We start from the raw sequence: 18,537 nt of genomic DNA, 5'->3' as shown, positions 1-18,537 counted from the left end.
ATAACTCTTTGGTAACACTTCCTACATTTCAGAAATCTGGGAATAAGCCTCCACCCCTTCTTCCCTGGCACCCCACTAAAGGAACCTGTGACTCCAGCTTCCTGCTGGTTGGATCGTTCCTAGGCACCATTAGGGCTGCACCAGCCAACACAAACTCAACAGTAATTCTGTTGTCTGCCTCACTTGACAGCACATACATGCTGTCTCTCTTTGGAATTAAGAGTGTATATACATCTCCAGTGCATAGCAACAGCCTCTGAGGTACAGATCTGAGAAGCTGCAATCTGTCAGTAATATTACGAATATAGGGAGGGAAGGCATTACTAGCAGCCCAGAGAAGGGTAGGAATGGGGACAGGGAGGCCAGTGATCTGCAAGGACTCTTAGCCCCAAGGTAAAGGCACTGGAGCTTCTCTGGCAACAATTCTCCTGTAGATTTTGAATTCAGGTCTTCAATTAGCCAGCAGTTTTTTGTTCTGTATGCCTCCTCTTTATTACACCTCTTCTCTTATCAGATTAAAGAATCAATTCGATAAAACCCATGGCATCAATAATTGCTTGGCAGCCTTCTTAACCTCTTTATTTCTTCCACCTTGTATCGTTCCTTCCTTCTGAACAGATGTGAAATGGGCACTGTTTTCCATCTGTCACAAGTGGGACGTCCATTTCTGTGCAACCTGGCAGGAGGAGCTCTGAATGGCAGAATGATGGTAAAGAGCAGGGGCTTCGGAGTCACATGACCTTAGCAAGTTCATCTGGTGGGCAGCAGCAGTGCAATTCAAAGTGCTGATGAAGTAAGATCTCCAAGATTTATCACCAAGTGAAAAAAGCAACTTGTAACATTTGAATTTTTACTCAAGGCTTATTGTATTTCTACTTAGGAATTTCTTGCATTGGTAATGGTCCATTCACTCCAAGACCTGGTAAAAACATTAGCATTATTTATTGTACTAGGGCTTTGTTTATAATCTTTGGCTTATAAAACCTTCTATTGTGTTTATTATTCCTATCAACATTAAGGATTTTTAAAAATCCTCACACAAGGATATTTTTTCCATTGCTTTTTATTTTTTTAAATATATTTTATTGATTTTCTACAGAGAGGAAGAGAGAGGGATAGAGAGCAAGAAACATCGGTGAGAGAGAAACATCGATCAGCTGCCTCCTGCACACCCCGCACTGGGGCTGTGCCCGCAACCAAGGTACATGCTCTTGACCGGAATCGAACCTGGGACCCTTCAGTCTGCAGGCCGACGCTCTATCCACTGAGCCAAACCGGTTTCGGCTTTCCCATTGCTTTTTATTTTTAAATACATTTTTATTGATTTCAGAGAGGTAGGGAGAGGGAGATAGAAACATCAATGATGAAAGAGAATCATTAACTGGCTACCTCTTGCATATCCCCAACTGGGGATACAGCTGGCAACCTGGGCCTGTGCCAACCAGGAATCAAACTGGGACCTCCTGGTTCATAGGTCAATGCTCAACCACTGAGCCACATGAGCTGGGCCCCATTGATTTTTAGTGAGGGGAAGAGAGGACAGGAACAGGAGAGAAATATCGATGTGAGAGAGACACATTGATTGGTTGGCTTGTGCCAACTGTGACCCAGCTATGTGCCCTTGACTGAAAATCAAACCCGTGACCCTTCAGTGCTCAGGTTGATACTCCAACCATTGAGCAACATTGCCCAGGTCTCAACATTAAGGATTTAAACCCACATGGCTTTTGGTGATTGGAAGGAGCCTAAAACCTTTAAGATGGTCTTTAAGTCACCATGTCTGACAATAGGCTTTCTTCCCTTGTTTACAAACTGCATCCCCACAAGTCCCATTCCAGAGGAAGTTTTATAGGACTTTTAAAAAACATCAGAAACAGGATCTGCACGATGCTTTGGAACAGGCACTGACACCACCAATGAGTGTGCACCATTGCCAGGCAGTGCACAACGTAAGGGGAGCTGGGGTTCTGCACTCATGACCCCTTTGCAATATGTCCCCAAAGTACCACCATTCTTTCTTTATCTAAAATACTAGAGGCCTGGTGCACGAATTCATGCACGGGTGGGGTCCGGCCAGCTTGCCCCAATTGGGCCAATCGGGCCAGGCCAGTCGGGGAAAGGGGATGTGAGAGGTTGGCAGGCCAGCCCCACCCCCAATCAGGTGGGGGAAGGCGATTGGGATGGGGCCAGCCATGAGAGGGGCCACTGGCGGTTGGCCGGCCAGCCCCACCCCCTGGTCAAACTCCAGGTCAAACTCCCTGTTGAGGGGACAATTTGCATATTAGCCTTTCATTATATAGGATATTTTTATTGTTTTCAGAGAGGAAGGTAGAGGGAGAGAGAGAGACAGAAACATCAATGATGAGAGAATCATGTCCCACACATGAACTGTGACCTCCTGGTTCATAGGTCGATGCTCAACCACTAAGCCATGCCAGCTAGGCTGTACCACCATTCTTTATCTGGACTATAAAACATTGAATTACAACACTGATGTGAACCTAGGGGATTAAAATAATAAAACCAAGGACCCCAGGAAAAATACTGCTCTGCCAACACGTGAAGATGCAATACCTTCTGGAAGGATCTAAAGCAGGAAGACAAGGGGGGAAAGGGAGGAAAAAATGGAAGAGGAAGAAGAGATAGAAGATAAAAAAAACAAGAGAAGGAAAAACATTTGAGCAAAAAAAATGTTCTGTGGGTAGTAGAGCTCAGGTACATTTAAAAGCTCAATAAACATTTGCTGAACCAATAAAGCAAAAAGGGCTAACCTACAGTTAGCGCCACATGCCAGCCTTGAGGACTCTAGAAATAAGCCTGCTAATGCTGAGACAGAAATGAGAATTCCAAGGAAGTTCAGGACAAAAGCCTGTATAAGCAATATTTTTCAGGCTAAAGGTGTGGCTCAATGGTTGAGCGTTGATTCATGAACCAGGAGGTCACGGTTTGATTCGTCAGGGCACATGCATGGGTTGCAGGCTTGATCCCTGGTAGGGGGTGTACAGGAGATAGCTGATCAATGATTCTTTCTCATCATTGATGTTTCTCTCTCCCTCTCTTCCTCTCCCTTCCTCTCTGAAACCAATAAAAATATATTTTAAAAAAGAAACATAGAAAGATATATGATAAAAAGGTACGTCCTCTATACCTTGCTCCTCCTGATATATGCCCTTCCAGAAATATGCAAGCATGCACCATTTTCCCCTTTAAACAAAGCAGTATCATAAAATACATATTCCAAGGTGCTTCTTTAGTCCCAGTGTATGCTGGACAAACAAGCTCACAGAGGATGGCAGAGATAGCAGCAGTCTGTTAATGCCGCAGTTTATATTTAAACACAAAGATAGCAAAATCTGAGAAACCAAGATAGCGGCATAGGTAAACACCTAAACTGCTGCCTCGCACAACAATTTCAAAACTACATCTAAAAGACAAAACGGACACCATCCAGAACCACAGGAAAGCTGGCTGAGTGGAAATTCTACAACTAGAAGGAAAAAGAAAAGCATATTGAGACTCAGAGGAACTTCAAAAGGCTGAGGTACGGAGACGCAGGGCACGCGGAGAGGACTGGTGGCTGAGTGCGTGGCTGGCTTTCTCAAGCGGGAGGGAGATGGAAGCTCCCGACTGTGCTGAACTCCAGTTCCTGGCGAGACTCTGGGAACCCAGACTCATTCGGGGGGAATCTGGACTGTCAGGAAAAGAGAAAAGTACGCTGAGACTCAGGGGAGCTGTGGAAGGCAGAGGTCAGGAGGCGCGTGCGTGCAGATATGACTGACTGCAGAGTGTGTGGCTGGCTTTCTTAAGCGGGAGGGAGACGGAAGCTCCCGACTGTGCTGAACTCCAGTTCTGGGCGAGACTTTGGGAACCCAGACTTATTCGGGGAGAAACTGGACTGTCTGGCAGTGGGTGAAACTCGAGGGCGGCTTTCTCTCAGAGGTGCTTGCAGCAATTACCAAGGGACACTGAGACCCAGGGGCCTCATAGGGCAGGGCTGACAGGAAACCAAGGCTGTCTGTTCCGCCCTGAGACTCTGCCCCATCCAAGCTGAGCACAGAGGCTTTTGCAATTTTGCAAGTCTTGTCTCATAAGGGTGTCTCCAGCACAGAAGTTCTCCCAGAGTAGACACAGCTGATCCTCACAGCCAATTGGCCTGGAGGTCAATTCCTCCCAGTGATACCAACAACAATCAAGACTTAACTACAACAAGGCTGTGCACACAGTCCACAAAGGGGTGCACCAAGAGCGTCCACCTCAGGTAATTGGGGAGGCTGAGCCACTGGGCCCTATAGGCATCTAGCACACAAAGCTACTCTACCAACTCAGGGAAGCAGCGAAAATGCGGAGACAAAGAAACAGATCACAAACGAAAGAAATGGAGGAAAGCAAATGACTGGATATAGAGTTCAAAACCACGGTTATAAGGTTTTTCAAGATTTTCCTAGAAAAGGCTGATAAATTTAGCGAGACCCTCGAGGATATGAAAAAGAACCAACTAGAAATTAAACATACACTGACTGAAATAAAAAATATTATACAGAGATCTAACAGCAGACTAGAGGACCGCAAGAATCAAGTCAAAGATTTGAAATACAAAGAAGCAAAAAACACTCAACCGGAAAAGCAAAAAGCAAAATAATCCAAAAATTTGAAGATAGTGTAAGGAGCCTCTGGACAACCTCAAGCGTACCAACATCCGAATTATGGGGGTGCCAGAAGAAGAGAGAGAGCAAGATACTGAAAACCTATTTGAAGAAATAATGACCGAAAACTTCCCCCACCTGGTGAAAGAAATAGACTTACAAGTCCAGGAAGCACACAGAACCCCAAACAAAAGGAATCCAAAGAGGACCACACCAAGACATCATCTTTAAAAAAAATCATAATTAAAATGCCAAGAGCAAAAAGACAAAGAGAGAATCTTAAAAGCAGCAAGAGAAAAACAGTTAATTACCTACAAGGGCGTACCCATACAATTGTCAGATGATTTCTAAATAGAAACTATGCAGGCCAGATGGGAGTGGCAAGAAATATTCAAAGTGATGAATAGCAAGAACCTACAACCAAGATTACTCTACCCAGCAAAGCTATCATTCAGAATAAAAGGTCAGATAAAGAGCTTCACAGATAAGAAAAAGCTAAAGGAGTTCATCACCGCCAAACCAGAATTATATGAAATACTGAAAGGTATTCTTTAAGAAGAGGAAGAAGAAGAAAAAGGTAAAGATAAAAATTATGAACAACAAATACATATCTATCAACAAGTGAATCTAAAAATCAAGTGAATAAAAAATCTGAAAAAAAAATCTGATGAACAGAATAAACTGGTGAATATAATAGAATCAGGGGCATAGAAAGGGAGTGGACTGACAATTCTTGGGAGGAAAGGGGTGCGGGGGGTGCGGGAAGAGACTGGACAAAAATCGTACACCTATGGATGAGGACAGTGGGGGGAGGTAAGAGCAGAGGGTGGTGTGGAAACTGGGTGGAGGGGAGCTATGGGGGGAAAAAAGAGGAACAATTGTAATAATCTGAACAATAAAGATTTATTAAAAAAAAAGATAGTAAAATCATTTTCTTTTATTCTGTGAAATCTCAGTAAATAGAAATGTGCATGCTTTATGTTAATTTAGACATGATGATAGGAATTAAGACCAAAGAAGGGCTTCGGGGGAAACTCCCACTATTTCTTTCAGAAGATCTTCGAGGCAGGGGCTGACTTCTCTCGGCTTCCCCACACTCCTGCCCGTAGGCCTGAATACACACACTGGCCTAACTTGCAAAGTAGCTTCTTGAAGATGGACAATCTGGAAGGAAAAAAAACCAAGAAACAGGAATGAATATTTTCTCTAACTGCTGAAATGTTTCCTCTTCCCTTCCACACCACACCATCACCCTCTCGCACTACCAAAGCTGTTACCATTTACATCTTTCTCCACAACTCCTGGAGGGCCAGCCCAAGGCCTGAAGACAATGCACGGCATTGACATTATGGCTATGTGAGCACTGTGCCGGGCCAGACTAGGCAGGAGCCAGGATGACCTTTCCAACGTCACACCTGCCTCCTGAGGAATGTGCTCCCCCAGCATCAAGCACAGCCTCTCCTCTATGGAAGCAGTTGTTTCTGTAAGGAACCATCCGTACGGCTGCTCAGGTGAGGACTATGGTTCGCATGAGCCCTTGGTACCCTTGTCTTTTCTAGCTCTTCCTAGTCTTTCTCAGGCCTCCTCCTGTTTCACATTGGACTTGTAACTCGAGGTCACTTGCACTTCATTACTGTCTAGATCAGGATTCAGTTTCCTGAGAACCACGTCTTCCTTTTTCTTGGTTTATTCCTCATTTTGCTGGAGTACAAGGTTAAACCCCTTCCTAAGAGGAGATATGGGGTGGGGAATTTGTATGTGTTTGAAACATCTGGATAGATTTAGTAGGGTGTCTTTCCCTGTGAACCTGGAGGGTATTCCTCCACTGTCTAACAGCCTCTTACTGCTGCTAAGACAGACTGGTTCAGTCTAATTCTCACTTTTTCATAGGCAAGCCTTTCTTGGAGAAGGATTTTTGGGATTTTCATCATTGATGCTTTTGAAATTAAACTGGCTGTGTCTAGGGATGGCTCATTCATTGTGATGAGTACTTGGGGCCTTTCACTTAAGACCCAAGAACCGCATGGTTGTTTCCTTCTCTTTTCTACTCCCCAGGACATGTACTCAACTCTTAGCTGCTCTGTTCCGAGTACAGACCTCAGCTGCTCCTGTCCCATCAACCCGGAACCCAGAGTCTCCGGGCTCCAGCCGAGGAGGCCCACCTGCAGTCCCTCCTTAGTTCAAGAGGCGGTGGCTTTCCCCCCCCCCCCCCCACTGCCAACCTGTGATAGCCATGCTCTTCCTCCAAAAATGTGTTGAAATATAAATGCCTCATTCATTGGTTACTGCCAACTCTCACTACTGCCCCCTCTCCCTTCAGCAATGTCTGAAATGACATCACTTTAGCTGGAGTCCTAGAATTCATATGTATGCCTCGTAAAGGAAATGGCAACACTCTCACCAGAAACAACTTACCTGTTTAGAACAGCCCGTTCACCTGCTCGGTTTTAGGGTCCAAATCAATGTCATAGAAACAGGGCCGGGTAGGGAGTCCAGGCATTGTGCTCATCTAGGAGGTGTGAAATAGCATTCCAAATATACTTGGTGATTTTTCCCCATGTTTCCCTCAGATAGAAAACCCAAGGCACAAAGATAGAATATGATTTTATAGTTGTCAACGAAGTGGTACTCCTCTTGTTAACACATTAAAAAGAAAGTCACTGCTCCTGTGTAACCTCAGAGAGAAACCCTCAGATCCTTCAGCAAACCAAATGGTCAGACCTCCCTCTCCTCTTCCATACTGACAGTTGCAACAAGAAGTAGTAGCAGGTGCCGAGGAGGCTAAGGAGTCAGTTACTCACCTCCTCCGCCCTCAATTCACAAGACCAAAAGGAGGTGTAGGCTTGTCCACTTTTACATTTTGTTTTAATTAAATTTGCATAGATCCCCATATTATTTTTGCTACCGCAACACATCATTAGAAATTAGTATCCTTTAACTTGGGCCAAGACATTTTTCTACATAATGTACATGATTTTACAACTACTATTCTTAAAAAAAAAAAAAAATTGGTTTCAGAAAGGAACAGAGAGAGAGAGAGAGATAGAAACATCCATGATGAGAGAGAATTATGGATCGGCTGCCTACTGCATGCCTCCCACTGGGGATTGAGCCCGCAACCCGGGCATATGCCCCGCCTGGGAATCAAATTGTGACCTCCTGGTTCATAGGTTGATGCTCAACTGCTGAGCCACACCAGCTGGACTACAACCACTATTCTTACTTGTTCAAATCGGCCTTTTAAAACTGAACCTGTAATGCTTATGGCTTATATTTGCACTTACTTCTTTTCTAAAGACTTGGCTTTGATAAACATCTACTTATGTGCAAATTCATAAGACTTATAAGTGAAAACTCAATATATTTTATCTATAACAATGTTCTATATAATGAATACACACAGGTTCCAAATAAGATCCAGACAGGAAATGGTTTAAGTTGAGCTTCTATGACTTAACTATAAAAATGTCATAGAATAGGATGAGTCACCTTCTGTGACACAAAACATCTACACTTTAGAAAACTTAATTCTGACATGCGAATGCCAATCAATACTCCCTAGAACAGCGGTCACCAACTGGTGGTCCGCGGGCCACTGGTGGTCGGTGAGGTCTGAAAGGTTGGCGACTGCTGCCCTAGCACATACTATAGGGACCTGATGTCAGTCTCTATTCTCAAATTCTGTAAGAGATAAGCCACTGCTGGGTGTGGGGAAAGAAGAGGAAGGAAGGGATGGGTCCTGAGACCTGGAAGAAAAGCCTGAAGATGGCATTATAAAGACAAAGGCGTTGTGCCATTGATGCAGACATAGATGAGCATGTGGGCAGAAGATGCTAAAGATGGTCTCCAAACAGTGATAAAGATTCTCAGTACTTTTACTCTTATCCAAAGAAGATTTTGCCCCCTACACATTGGTCATATTGATAATAAGAAAATTTTAAAAATGAAAAGATTATATGAACTTAGACATAAAATTCTGAAAAGAAACCACCACACCTTGAATTAATACATAACATACTCAAGTCCTGAGTCCTGTTCAGGCTGCAACAGCAATTAGGAGGCGTTAAGAATAGTGCTCATCTAGGTTATGCCACTTAGGTTATGTGCAGAAAGGTCTTGGTCCAAGCTGGCTTCTAATGCGAGAGCTTGTTCTAGATGACAGTCTTGAGCTGGGCAGGATGTGTTTCTCAGGATGTGAACTACAGGCAAACTCACTGGCCTGACCACTTCCAGTGCTGCTTTCCTGGTTAGTCACCCACTGCCCGCACACACCATCGTGACAATACAGACTGCAGCTACTGCTCTCTCAGCCGGCAGCTGCTGACAATTTCTCTAGAAAGGACACGTTTCTGTAATATTCAAGGTGCTGGGCAAATGGGTTATCATTCCTATGAAAAAGGAATTTCTACAAACCCCAAGGACTGATGAAGATGAACATCAGGACATAGCCAAGCCTCCTGCTCTCTGCGAAGCTGAGGGAGCACTGGGGTGCAGGCACTTGCCCGACCCACACTGAGAGCTGAGAGGCGCAGGGTCACATCTTTAATAACAAGCCCACGGCCAAAATCAGCAGAGCTCAAAACAGGATTCAGCTTTAATGTTACATACTTTCGACTCTATAATGCCACCTCCTAACACTTTCTCACTGTATGAAAAAAAAAAATAATATAGTTTCAAAAGGAGGTCTACTGATTTCCTTTTCATTGTGTATGAAGTGAGTTTAATATTTCAATCCTGTGTGCAGATAAGCACAATTTGCCGATACAGGATTTAAGGGGGAAACCTGGGCACCGATCAATGCTAACCCTGGGACAAAGTTAGTTCAAGCTGTGACTATGCCCGTAAGCACTTTTCCTCCTTTAATATGCATAAAATCCACAGGAAGGCATTTGATAATTCATCTTGAAGTGTAAATAAGTAACCTCACCTTTCACATCTACAGGGTTCATTCACATTTTAAGGAGGAAATTCTTTACTTAAAAACTATGAACTGCCCAAATTTCAGGCATAAGCTCGCGGCCTGTCAAGAAGACCCGGCAGGTGCAGAGCCTCTGTCCCTGCCGCATAGCTGTTGGGAGCACTGAGTTAACCTGTGAAAGGTTAAATTCCCAATGAGTGTCAGTTGTGCTTATAAATAAGCTCTATCACAGCCCATCCACTAGGCCCATCCTGGATTCAGTCAAGGTCACACTGCCACTGGGAAACAGAATTGTTATTCAGCACAAGTAGTCATGCGTCCTCCTTGAACTGACACCAGAGGGTCCACAGCGAAAGGATTAATCCTCAACAGGCCTGACTCCGACTATCTCCTCAGCAATGAACTCTGCTCATTTGGCATCTGCCGGCTGGCTTCACACTCGGTTTAGGACGAGAAGCACCTCTCTCTGCTTGCAGCACTCACTCACCGTTCCAACCAGGGGGTACAGGAAACCAGCCCCGACGCTGGCACGGATGTCACGAATGGGCAGGACGAAGCCGGTAGGCACACCTTTTTGCTCTGGATTATGAGACAAGGACAGGTGTGTTTTGGCCATGCAGATAGGCAGATGCCCAAAGCCCTGCGGAAACAAGGGAACAGAAGCGGGGCAAATGAAAAGCTGACACCGCGAGAAAGAGCATTTGGGCGTGCTGGTGTGGATGCTTCAATTTATTTGAAACATTTCATTTCAACTCGCCTTATATCCATCTCCACCTCGCTGCCCTCTAGCTTAGTAAAAAAAAGAAAGAAAGAAAGAAAGAAAGAAAGAAAGAAAGAAGGAAGGAAGGAAGGAAGGAAGGAAGGAAGGAAGGAAGGAAGGAAGGAAGGAAGGAAGAAAGAAAGAAAGAAAGAAAGAAAGAAAGAAAGAAAGAAAGAAAGAAAGAAAGAAAGAAAGAAAGAAAGAAAGAAAGAAAGAAAGAAAGAAAGAAAAGTTGCTGGAGGTGTGGGAGAGAATCTGTTGGGTTAGGGGAGTTAAGTACTCAACCATATTCCAAAAGTGAGTATTTTATTTTCATCTATATAGCCAATACAACTCAAGGCCAGCTCTCAATATTTTAGTGAGACATTCCACAATCCCTCATGGCTCTTCCCTACACTTATATACCACCTGTGGTAATAAAGAACTTGGGGCTGGATCACCTAATGCAAACTCACTACTTCAGAGGGGCAAAGGCTGCTGCCCAGAGGAAGGAAAGCAGTGGGTGCTGGGCGGGCTGGGAGAACTCCGGGATTCTTGACTGCAAGGCCTGCTTTATAAACAGTTGAAAGAACAAAACAATCGGACATCTCTACCTGCTTTGTGTAGACTTCTGCCTTGTGCTGAGCCTCAGGGAGCAATTCAATGTCATCTGCCCCATAGATCTTCTGTGCGATGATCCTGATTTTATCCGCAACGGGGAGCTAATAGACAGAAAAGAGGGGGAGACCATCACTGGAACACGGTCCCATTCCAGGTCAGAGTTCCTACAAGGGCCAGATGTTTTTATATACAGACTAGAGGCCCGATGCACAAAGATTTGTGCAAGAAAAGGCCTTCCTTCCCCTGGCTGCCGGCACCCGGGACCCAGGCCTTCACTCTGGCCACTGCCTTCCACCTTCGTACGCTGCCCAGAGGCCTGGAGCGGCCAGGACGCCATCTTTGTCGCATCAATTTGCATATTCCCTCCTTATTGGCTGTGGGCGCCATCTTTGTGATGGTCAATTTGCATATTCATCTTTATTATATAGGATATGCAAATAGTTTGAGGTTTATTAATTAAAACATTTTCTTTTAATGCCAAGCCCCAGATTTTATAAGTGGAAAATGTCCCACAGAGGTAGTTTCTCTCTCTTTAGGATCTCACTAGGTACATCACAAACAATATTGATGACTAACCAAGAATAATGACTTCTTTGTAGGTGAAAAATAATGTTCTATGACTGGAAAGCAGTCTCCTGTCAAAGCTGACCTGGATACTGTTTATGAAATAAAACAACCGATATCCATCCACATAACTCCCGGTTTGCATATGAGAAGTAGATGCTATTCTTAATATAACATATTGATTGATAATTGCTGTTACTTAGAAATAATTTAAAAAAACAATCTGGTGACTTCTATGATGAATACGAAGTGGGAACAGTGTGAAAGGCTATCCCCGCTGTGGCACCTGAAGCAGAGTGCAGTGGTCAGAGGCCAGGGGTCTAACTAGTAAGGGCCTGGCCCCGCTGGTTATCCACAACAGGGCGCCTGGCTTCTCACATGCTGCCCAGTGGAGGAATCACAGCAAACAGCAAAGCAACTGGGAAGGAAAGCTACTCAGAGGTAACTTGGATGAGCAAATTACTAAAATTAGTCAATTTATCTGACTCTACTCCCTAGCAACTAAAGCTAAGAGAATGCATTGGGTGAATTTTATTTTTTTGAAAGGAATAATAATCTATAAAAAAAAGTTCCCTTTTGAACTAAACAGTGATAATTTATGAAAGGGCTTTGCATAATGGATAGGAATAAAGTAATTCAGTTATGGCTTATAAAGATGCAACAGTGCCCTAACCAGTTTGGCTCTCGGCCTGAGGACTGAAGGGTCCCAGGTTTGATTCTGGTCAAGGGCATGTACCTTGGGTGTGGGCACATCCCCAGTAGGGGCTGTGCAGGAGGCAGCTGATCGATGTTTCTCTCTCATCAATGTTTCTAACTCTCTATCCCTCTCCCTTCCTCTCTGTAAAAACTCAATAGAAAATATATTATTTAAAAAATAAAAAAATAAAGATGCAACAGAGATTAGTTTCATGTGCATCTTGTGACAGGGCTCTATGTGCCAAGGCACATTCAGAACTTCTGAAGCAAGGGTGATCAGAGACCAACAGATGTGGAATAAGACAAAACGTGGCAGCCTCCTATTTTTCAGAGCAAAGTTCCAAGCAGAAATGGGTTATAAGGAAGCAGGTCTCCTGCTCGCCTTCAAGGCCTGGGGTTCCTAACAGTAGGCACTGCGGATGGGGCTTAGAGAAGATGCCTATAAAGGCTTTGCATGTGTGTTCATTGGTTGAATAGATTCTTAAACCCGTCTGTGAAACTAAAGCTCCATAGGAAAATATCTGTGTCCACAGGGCAGTGTTAATTAACTGCCAGTGTATTATTATCTATGCAAGAGGCACAGAGAAACAAAAGAATGTTAAAATTCAAGAGCAATAGGGCTTCTTCCTTCTACCTTTGGAAATAACCTTTTATGGCTTTTTTTTATGTCTATTTTTGAAAGTCTATGATTATCTTTTAAAAACCAAGCCGAGAACCTGCTTAGAGAATATAAGCAGAATTAGCTACCACATCCATCCCAAGTTCCTAATGAAGTTCCTAGTTGTGGGCATACCACTTAATGTCCAATCACATCCTGAAATACATGGACAGAGAAATGAAAACAAAATACAACTCTATAACATAAACGACCTTTCTCTGAACTAGCTTTACACTTTATTGTACACAGAATAAGCAGTGCTTCTGCTTGGGCCAGACATCATATAGTTTACTCATTGATGGAAAAAATGCTAAAGCCTGCTGGGGTGCGTGGTTTTGCACCTGAGAACTTGAGGCAGCTCTGTACCAGGAAGTGAGCTTAGCAACACACTACTTGCCCCAATTACTGGGAAGCGGTTGGCAAACTTATCTTGCCCTAATATGGTTGGTGCCTTGGGTTAAAGGCGGTCGTGAATTACACTCTTTTTTAAAAAATATATTTTATTGATTTTTTTACAGAGAGGAAGGGAGAAGGATAGAGTTAGAAACATCAATGAGAGAGAAACATCAATCAGCTACCTCCTGCACACCCAGCACTGGGGATGTGCCCGCAACCAAGGTACATGCCCTTGACCGGAATCGAACCCAGGACCCTTCAGTCCACAGGCCGACGCTCGTGAATTACACTCTTATATATGACCCTTCCTCCTGCCAGCAGAAGAACTGTGCTGTGAGCCTTTCCAAAAGCTAGGATGTGAGCCAACCTCCCGGGGTCTTCTTGCCTGGACCCTTACTCTGTGTGTAGGCAGCAATATGAGTTGGTAAGAAAGCTGTCTAGAGTTGAGGGTCCAGGCTGTGAAACTCATCTACATGGGAATTGGACCCACAGAGTTGAAGCTGTTAAACACAGGCTCTGAACAGAGGCAGCCACACAGAAACCTCATTGTGCTTTTTAGGTTTTTGCATAGAGCAAGTAACCCACCTTGAGGTCATACAGGAGCCGGAAGCTGCTGGGTGCCTGAGCTGCTTTCTGGACGGCCTGAGCCAGGGCTATGGCACCCTTGCCCCCTTCTGCCCAGTGAGTACACTTCACGGCGTCGAAAGCCCCATGTTCTTTGGCAAGGCGGCTGACGAGGTCCAGCTCGGTCTCTGTATCTGTCCTGAAAAGGCAGCACTTCATGTTAGAGCATTGACAATGCCCGAGGAGGACAGGATCTCTCTTGTTTTTGCCATTAAAGCCCATGTGAATTACCTGCTGATAGAGGGACATGAATCAAGTAATGTTGCTTGGGTCTGAATCCCAGCTTCCACGATTTACTACGGTGACTTTCGGCCAGTGGCTTAAGCTTTATGTGCTGGGTTCCATGTGGGTAAAGTGGGAATAATCACAGCACTTATTTCATTTGGGATGTCAGGAGGTTGAGATGTCAAAGTACCCAGACCACTCCAGGTGTATCATCGGAATCAATATGTACTCGCTTTAAAAATATTTTGCTTCCCATTCTGCTGTGATTAGGCCATTATAACAAGACCAAAAACAGCATTACAATATTTACACAACCCACGCAAATCCTCTCTCACAGGAGCACCTCCAGCTCAATACGTTCGACTCTTTGTCATTACGACATCCCACCAGGCTCAGAGAAATAATGCAACTCTGCTGGGCTATGACCTCCTGTTGGCTCAAAAGGCCTCTGGACACCAAACCGAACATTGAACGTCAGGCCTATGTGTTACCCGCTTCACCTGGTGGAGAGGAGGGGACCCACGGGAGCCAAATCTGAGCCTGGACCCTCAGTGGGCGAGGTGACGAGTTCACTGTGCCGTGTGCGGTGCCCGTCAGAGCGCAGGCTCCTTTAATGGCCCCTGGAGCACAGCTTAACAACCAAGAGGAGTAACTGAATCAAAAGAGAGCTAAAAGCTCCAGGAGACGTTTTCTGACCAGTTCCCACCGTCCCCTGGACCCCGGCACTGCACTTACTTGAATGCATTCACAGCCACCACTACTGGGACTCCGAACATTCTGGCATTTTCAATTTGTTTCTTCAAGTTACTGAAGCCTTTTTCAACCAGCTCCAGGTCCTGTAAGAGCAACAGGGAAGGTGTTGGTCCTTCCGTGAGGTCAGAGAGAGCACAGCTGAAGACGGCCCCTTTAAGAAGAACCTGTCTCCTCAAGCCAGAGCCACTCACTGTGGGGACAAGCTGAGAGCGCAGGTCAGCTGACGCACCTCCCACCACAGCGAGTGTGCGCTGAGGAGCCTCTAAGGTGAACATGGAGTGGGGTGGTGCTTGTGTCCTGGCTGTCCTGGAAACACGAGAGCTGCTCTGTCTGCCGTCATCACACCATATCCCAACAGCACACTTGTCCTTAAATAAATTATGTTTCTAACCCCTGTTTGTAGATTTTATGTACTCATATGATATAATGGCACACACTAACTCTACTCAGTGTTGCACAGACCCTTCCATCAGAAGACAGAGCCTAGCACAGTGCCTGGTATTTATTGTACAGCTGCCACGAGTACTTGAGGTAATCAGGGATGCTATCACAGAGGTTTTAATAAACTTAACCATGAACCTTTACTGGGGACAATGGAAAATAAGATGAATACCATTTGTAAGAACCAAATAACATGTAATTTAAAGGAAAGAAATTAAGGAAACATACGTTTAAATATGTTTCCTGCAGCATTGAAAAACTGCAAATAACACAAACTTTCTTCATAGGGGATTTATAATATACACACTCAATAAATGTTTATCATGGAGATGTTATGAGAAATGAGATCATCTATATTACATGGAACCTGTCAAAAGTGTATTTATGCAAAAAAAAAATGTACTAAGTTGCAAAGCAATGGAGAACTTAATTCCATTTTTGGACAAATACAAAAATATATGTATATATATCATGAAGTTTGTTTTAATGTTGAGAAATATACAAAAAACCGTTAAGAAGATTCAAGTTACATGTTACATTCTTATACTGTTTAATTTTTAGACAAAGGGTATGATATTAACATAAGCTTAAAAATACATTAAATATTTAAAAAATATATAATAGTCATATATAAAGCGATATACACTGGATCATGAGCAAAACCCAGCAGTAATAGCTCTGGGTTTGGGGATTCCATGAAACAGCAGAAAAAAATAGGTAAGGTAAAAGTATAAAACATCTGAGATCCTCATAATCATGATTTATGATTTTCCTTTAATAACTAAAAACCAAGATTAGGATTACTTGATATTCTAAAAAGCACTAATTCTTTACCTCCAGTCACATGAAAACCAATTAATATGTCAGGCTGATGGAGAACAGTTTTAAATAAGGGGAATTTCTTAAGTGAAGACACCAGCTGGGCCAGTTAGGGGCAGTCTCTCTAACCAGACACAGGGAAGGCGGTGGGGTGGCAGTAGGGCCAGAACCGCCAATTGCACTCCCACGCGTGAGTCAGACAAATGACCATAAAAGGCAAATCATAGCTCAGAAGACAGGCAGACTCAAGGCACTGACAATTCTTTTCTAGCTGCTTTTGAAATACTTCATTTGGAGCCTAAACAGTGACCTGTATTGCTTGATAATTTAAGTTTCCAAAAAAGCCAGAAAATTTGAATTAGTGAGAGTGGCTGACCTTACCATCTCATTCAAGGGCCTCTCTCATGACCACCCCACACTGGCTCTGGAGATGTTTCTTTGATGGCAAATGACATAAATATGAAAAGGTTCAAGCTCACAATTGTTTGAGCTCCTGCTTGATGCTACAAACCAAATCAGCTTATGGAAATGTTGCCTAGAAAAATAACCAGGATGCTGCAGAAGAAAAGACATCCCTCAAAAGGTCCCTGTGTTTGCTTCTGATTGGAATGGCATTTGGGAATCCACCTGCCAGTCCAGGGAAGACAAAGAAACTTCCATTAGTCTAGAGCAGGGTTTCTCAACCTCAGCACTTCTAACATTTTGGGCCAGATCATTCCTTGCAGTTGGGGCTGTCCTGTGCATCACGGAAGGATGTTTCGCAGCATCCCTGGCCTCTACCCACTGAATTCCAGTAGCACTCCCCACAAGTTATTATAATAAAAAATGTCTCTCGACATTGTCAAATATCCCCTGGAAATAAAATTGCTCCCAGTTTGAAAACCACCGCTGATCGAGGGCAGTGGTTTTACTGGTATCCTCTGTGGGGCAATTCTGTCTTATGAGGCATTTCTTCCCTACTTCATTTAAGCCAATTCTTGGGCACACTGCAGGCCTGGGAGCATTCCTGGGAGCAAGCCTGGGTCAGAGGGCTACCCCCACTCATCTCCAAATGAGCCGGTTGAGATATGCTGATTCGGCGTGTGGTGCTTTCTAGGTCAAATAGTTAGAAATGATTGGCGTTACCTCCTCTATGTAAGCCCTGGGAAGAGGCAGTCCGGCAGTAACCTGGAAGGAAAGGAAGCAAAGTCAGAGGCATTTTCTATGTACAGTTAAATATCAGCTTACACTGGTGTGTGCCATGTGTTAAGGCCAGGAGCTGCAGTTCTGGGGCTATAGGACAGTTTCAGGTTGTTTCCTGCCCTAAGGATTTAGGACATATGACCAATCCTACAGCACAGAACAAAAAACGGCTGCTTTGAGAAGAGTGGACCTTGTGGCCTAAACTTCGGTGGTGAGAACGGATGCATCTGTGGGGGGGAGGGGGGGAGGGAGGATGTAGTCTAGTCAGGGGCAATAACCTCGGAGTGACGCCCACAGCAGAGGGGTGGAAGTGAAGGTTAGTATAGGGAAAAAGGCAGCTGTCAGTCCGCCAAAGGCCACCTTGACGTGCCCGCCAATGGAGTCTGTGACAAGCCCTGTGCTGGGACCACGAGCGGGTCCGCAGAGCCAACCCGCGCCTTTGTGCATCTGAACGGGGATGCAGGAGCAATACCAACAGGAGGGAAACCGCACACACAGGTTCTCTTCCTTGATCACAGCGTACGTAAGGTCTCAGGATACGTAAGCCCTAAGTTCACTGTTAAGACAGGCACCTGGTGGCCTGGCCCTGCTGCACCCACAGGGATGAGCAGGGGGGTGAAGGTGCTGATCCAGGAACCCCACTGTGGGCCAGGGGCAGTGATTAAGAAGCCTTCAGTTTTCCAGCGTGGTCTGCTCCCATTCCTCAGAGACTACGGGGCTCCAACTCCACCAGGGGCCACGAGGAGCTGGGGGTGGAAGCAGGGACCTGAGCCACCTCGTCCTGGCCTTCCGTGCAGCCCCACGAGGTAATGTGAGCAGCGGGTCTGGCTCCTTGGCGGAGGTGTGTGTATGAAACCCTCCTCAGTGCTGCCCAGGCTAAGGGCCCGGCACATTTTTTAGACCATGAGATCAGGAGAAAGGAAATGAAGGTGCAAAGTTGTGAGGATGAGAGAAGGGGTGTAAGGGAGAAATGTTCGTTATACTTGGGAAGGAAAAGGGAGTCAGGCCATCCTGCACTGCTAGCAGAAAGGGGCGTCCTGGGCTAGGGGTGCTTTGTACCTCAGGGACAACAAGCAAAACTGGGGAGGCGGGGGCTGTGTTATGGCGGCGGTTCTCACAGCGGGGCCTGGAGACCTAATCCTTCCGTGGGGTCCACAAGGTCAAGACTATTTCCACAGTAATTCTAAGATATTATAACCCTTTTCACTCTCTCTCTCTCACAGAGTATATAACGGACTTTTCCAAAGACTATGGGACA

General features: G+C 44.8%; 1 protein-coding gene across 1 annotated transcript in view; it reads right to left on the bottom strand.

The window, feature by feature from the left end:
• Positions 1 to 5,634: 5,634 nt before the first annotated feature.
• Positions 5,635 to 18,537, bottom strand: part of MTHFD1 (methylenetetrahydrofolate dehydrogenase, cyclohydrolase and formyltetrahydrofolate synthetase 1) — a 58,408-nt gene continuing 45,505 nt past the window's right edge. The window contains exons 22-28 of the mRNA XM_079769562.1: positions 17,223 to 17,264; positions 14,820 to 14,920; positions 13,821 to 13,998; positions 10,915 to 11,022; positions 10,049 to 10,201; positions 7,059 to 7,152; positions 5,635 to 5,807 (exon numbers count right to left, since the gene is read on the bottom strand). Of these exons, the coding sequence (XP_079625688.1) occupies positions 7,063 to 7,152; positions 10,049 to 10,201; positions 10,915 to 11,022; positions 13,821 to 13,998; positions 14,820 to 14,920; positions 17,223 to 17,264 (672 nt within the window). The 3' untranslated portion in view covers positions 5,635 to 5,807; positions 7,059 to 7,062. The remainder of the gene's footprint in view (positions 5,808 to 7,058; positions 7,153 to 10,048; positions 10,202 to 10,914; positions 11,023 to 13,820; positions 13,999 to 14,819; positions 14,921 to 17,222; positions 17,265 to 18,537) is intronic.

The sequence above is a fragment of the Cnephaeus nilssonii genome (genome assembly GCF_951640355.1).
Source record: "Cnephaeus nilssonii genome assembly, chromosome: 4".
Lineage (NCBI taxonomy): Eukaryota > Metazoa > Chordata > Mammalia > Chiroptera > Vespertilionidae > Cnephaeus > Cnephaeus nilssonii.
Note: the sequence above shows the minus strand (reverse complement) of the source record. Positions and strands in the feature narration are given on the sequence as shown.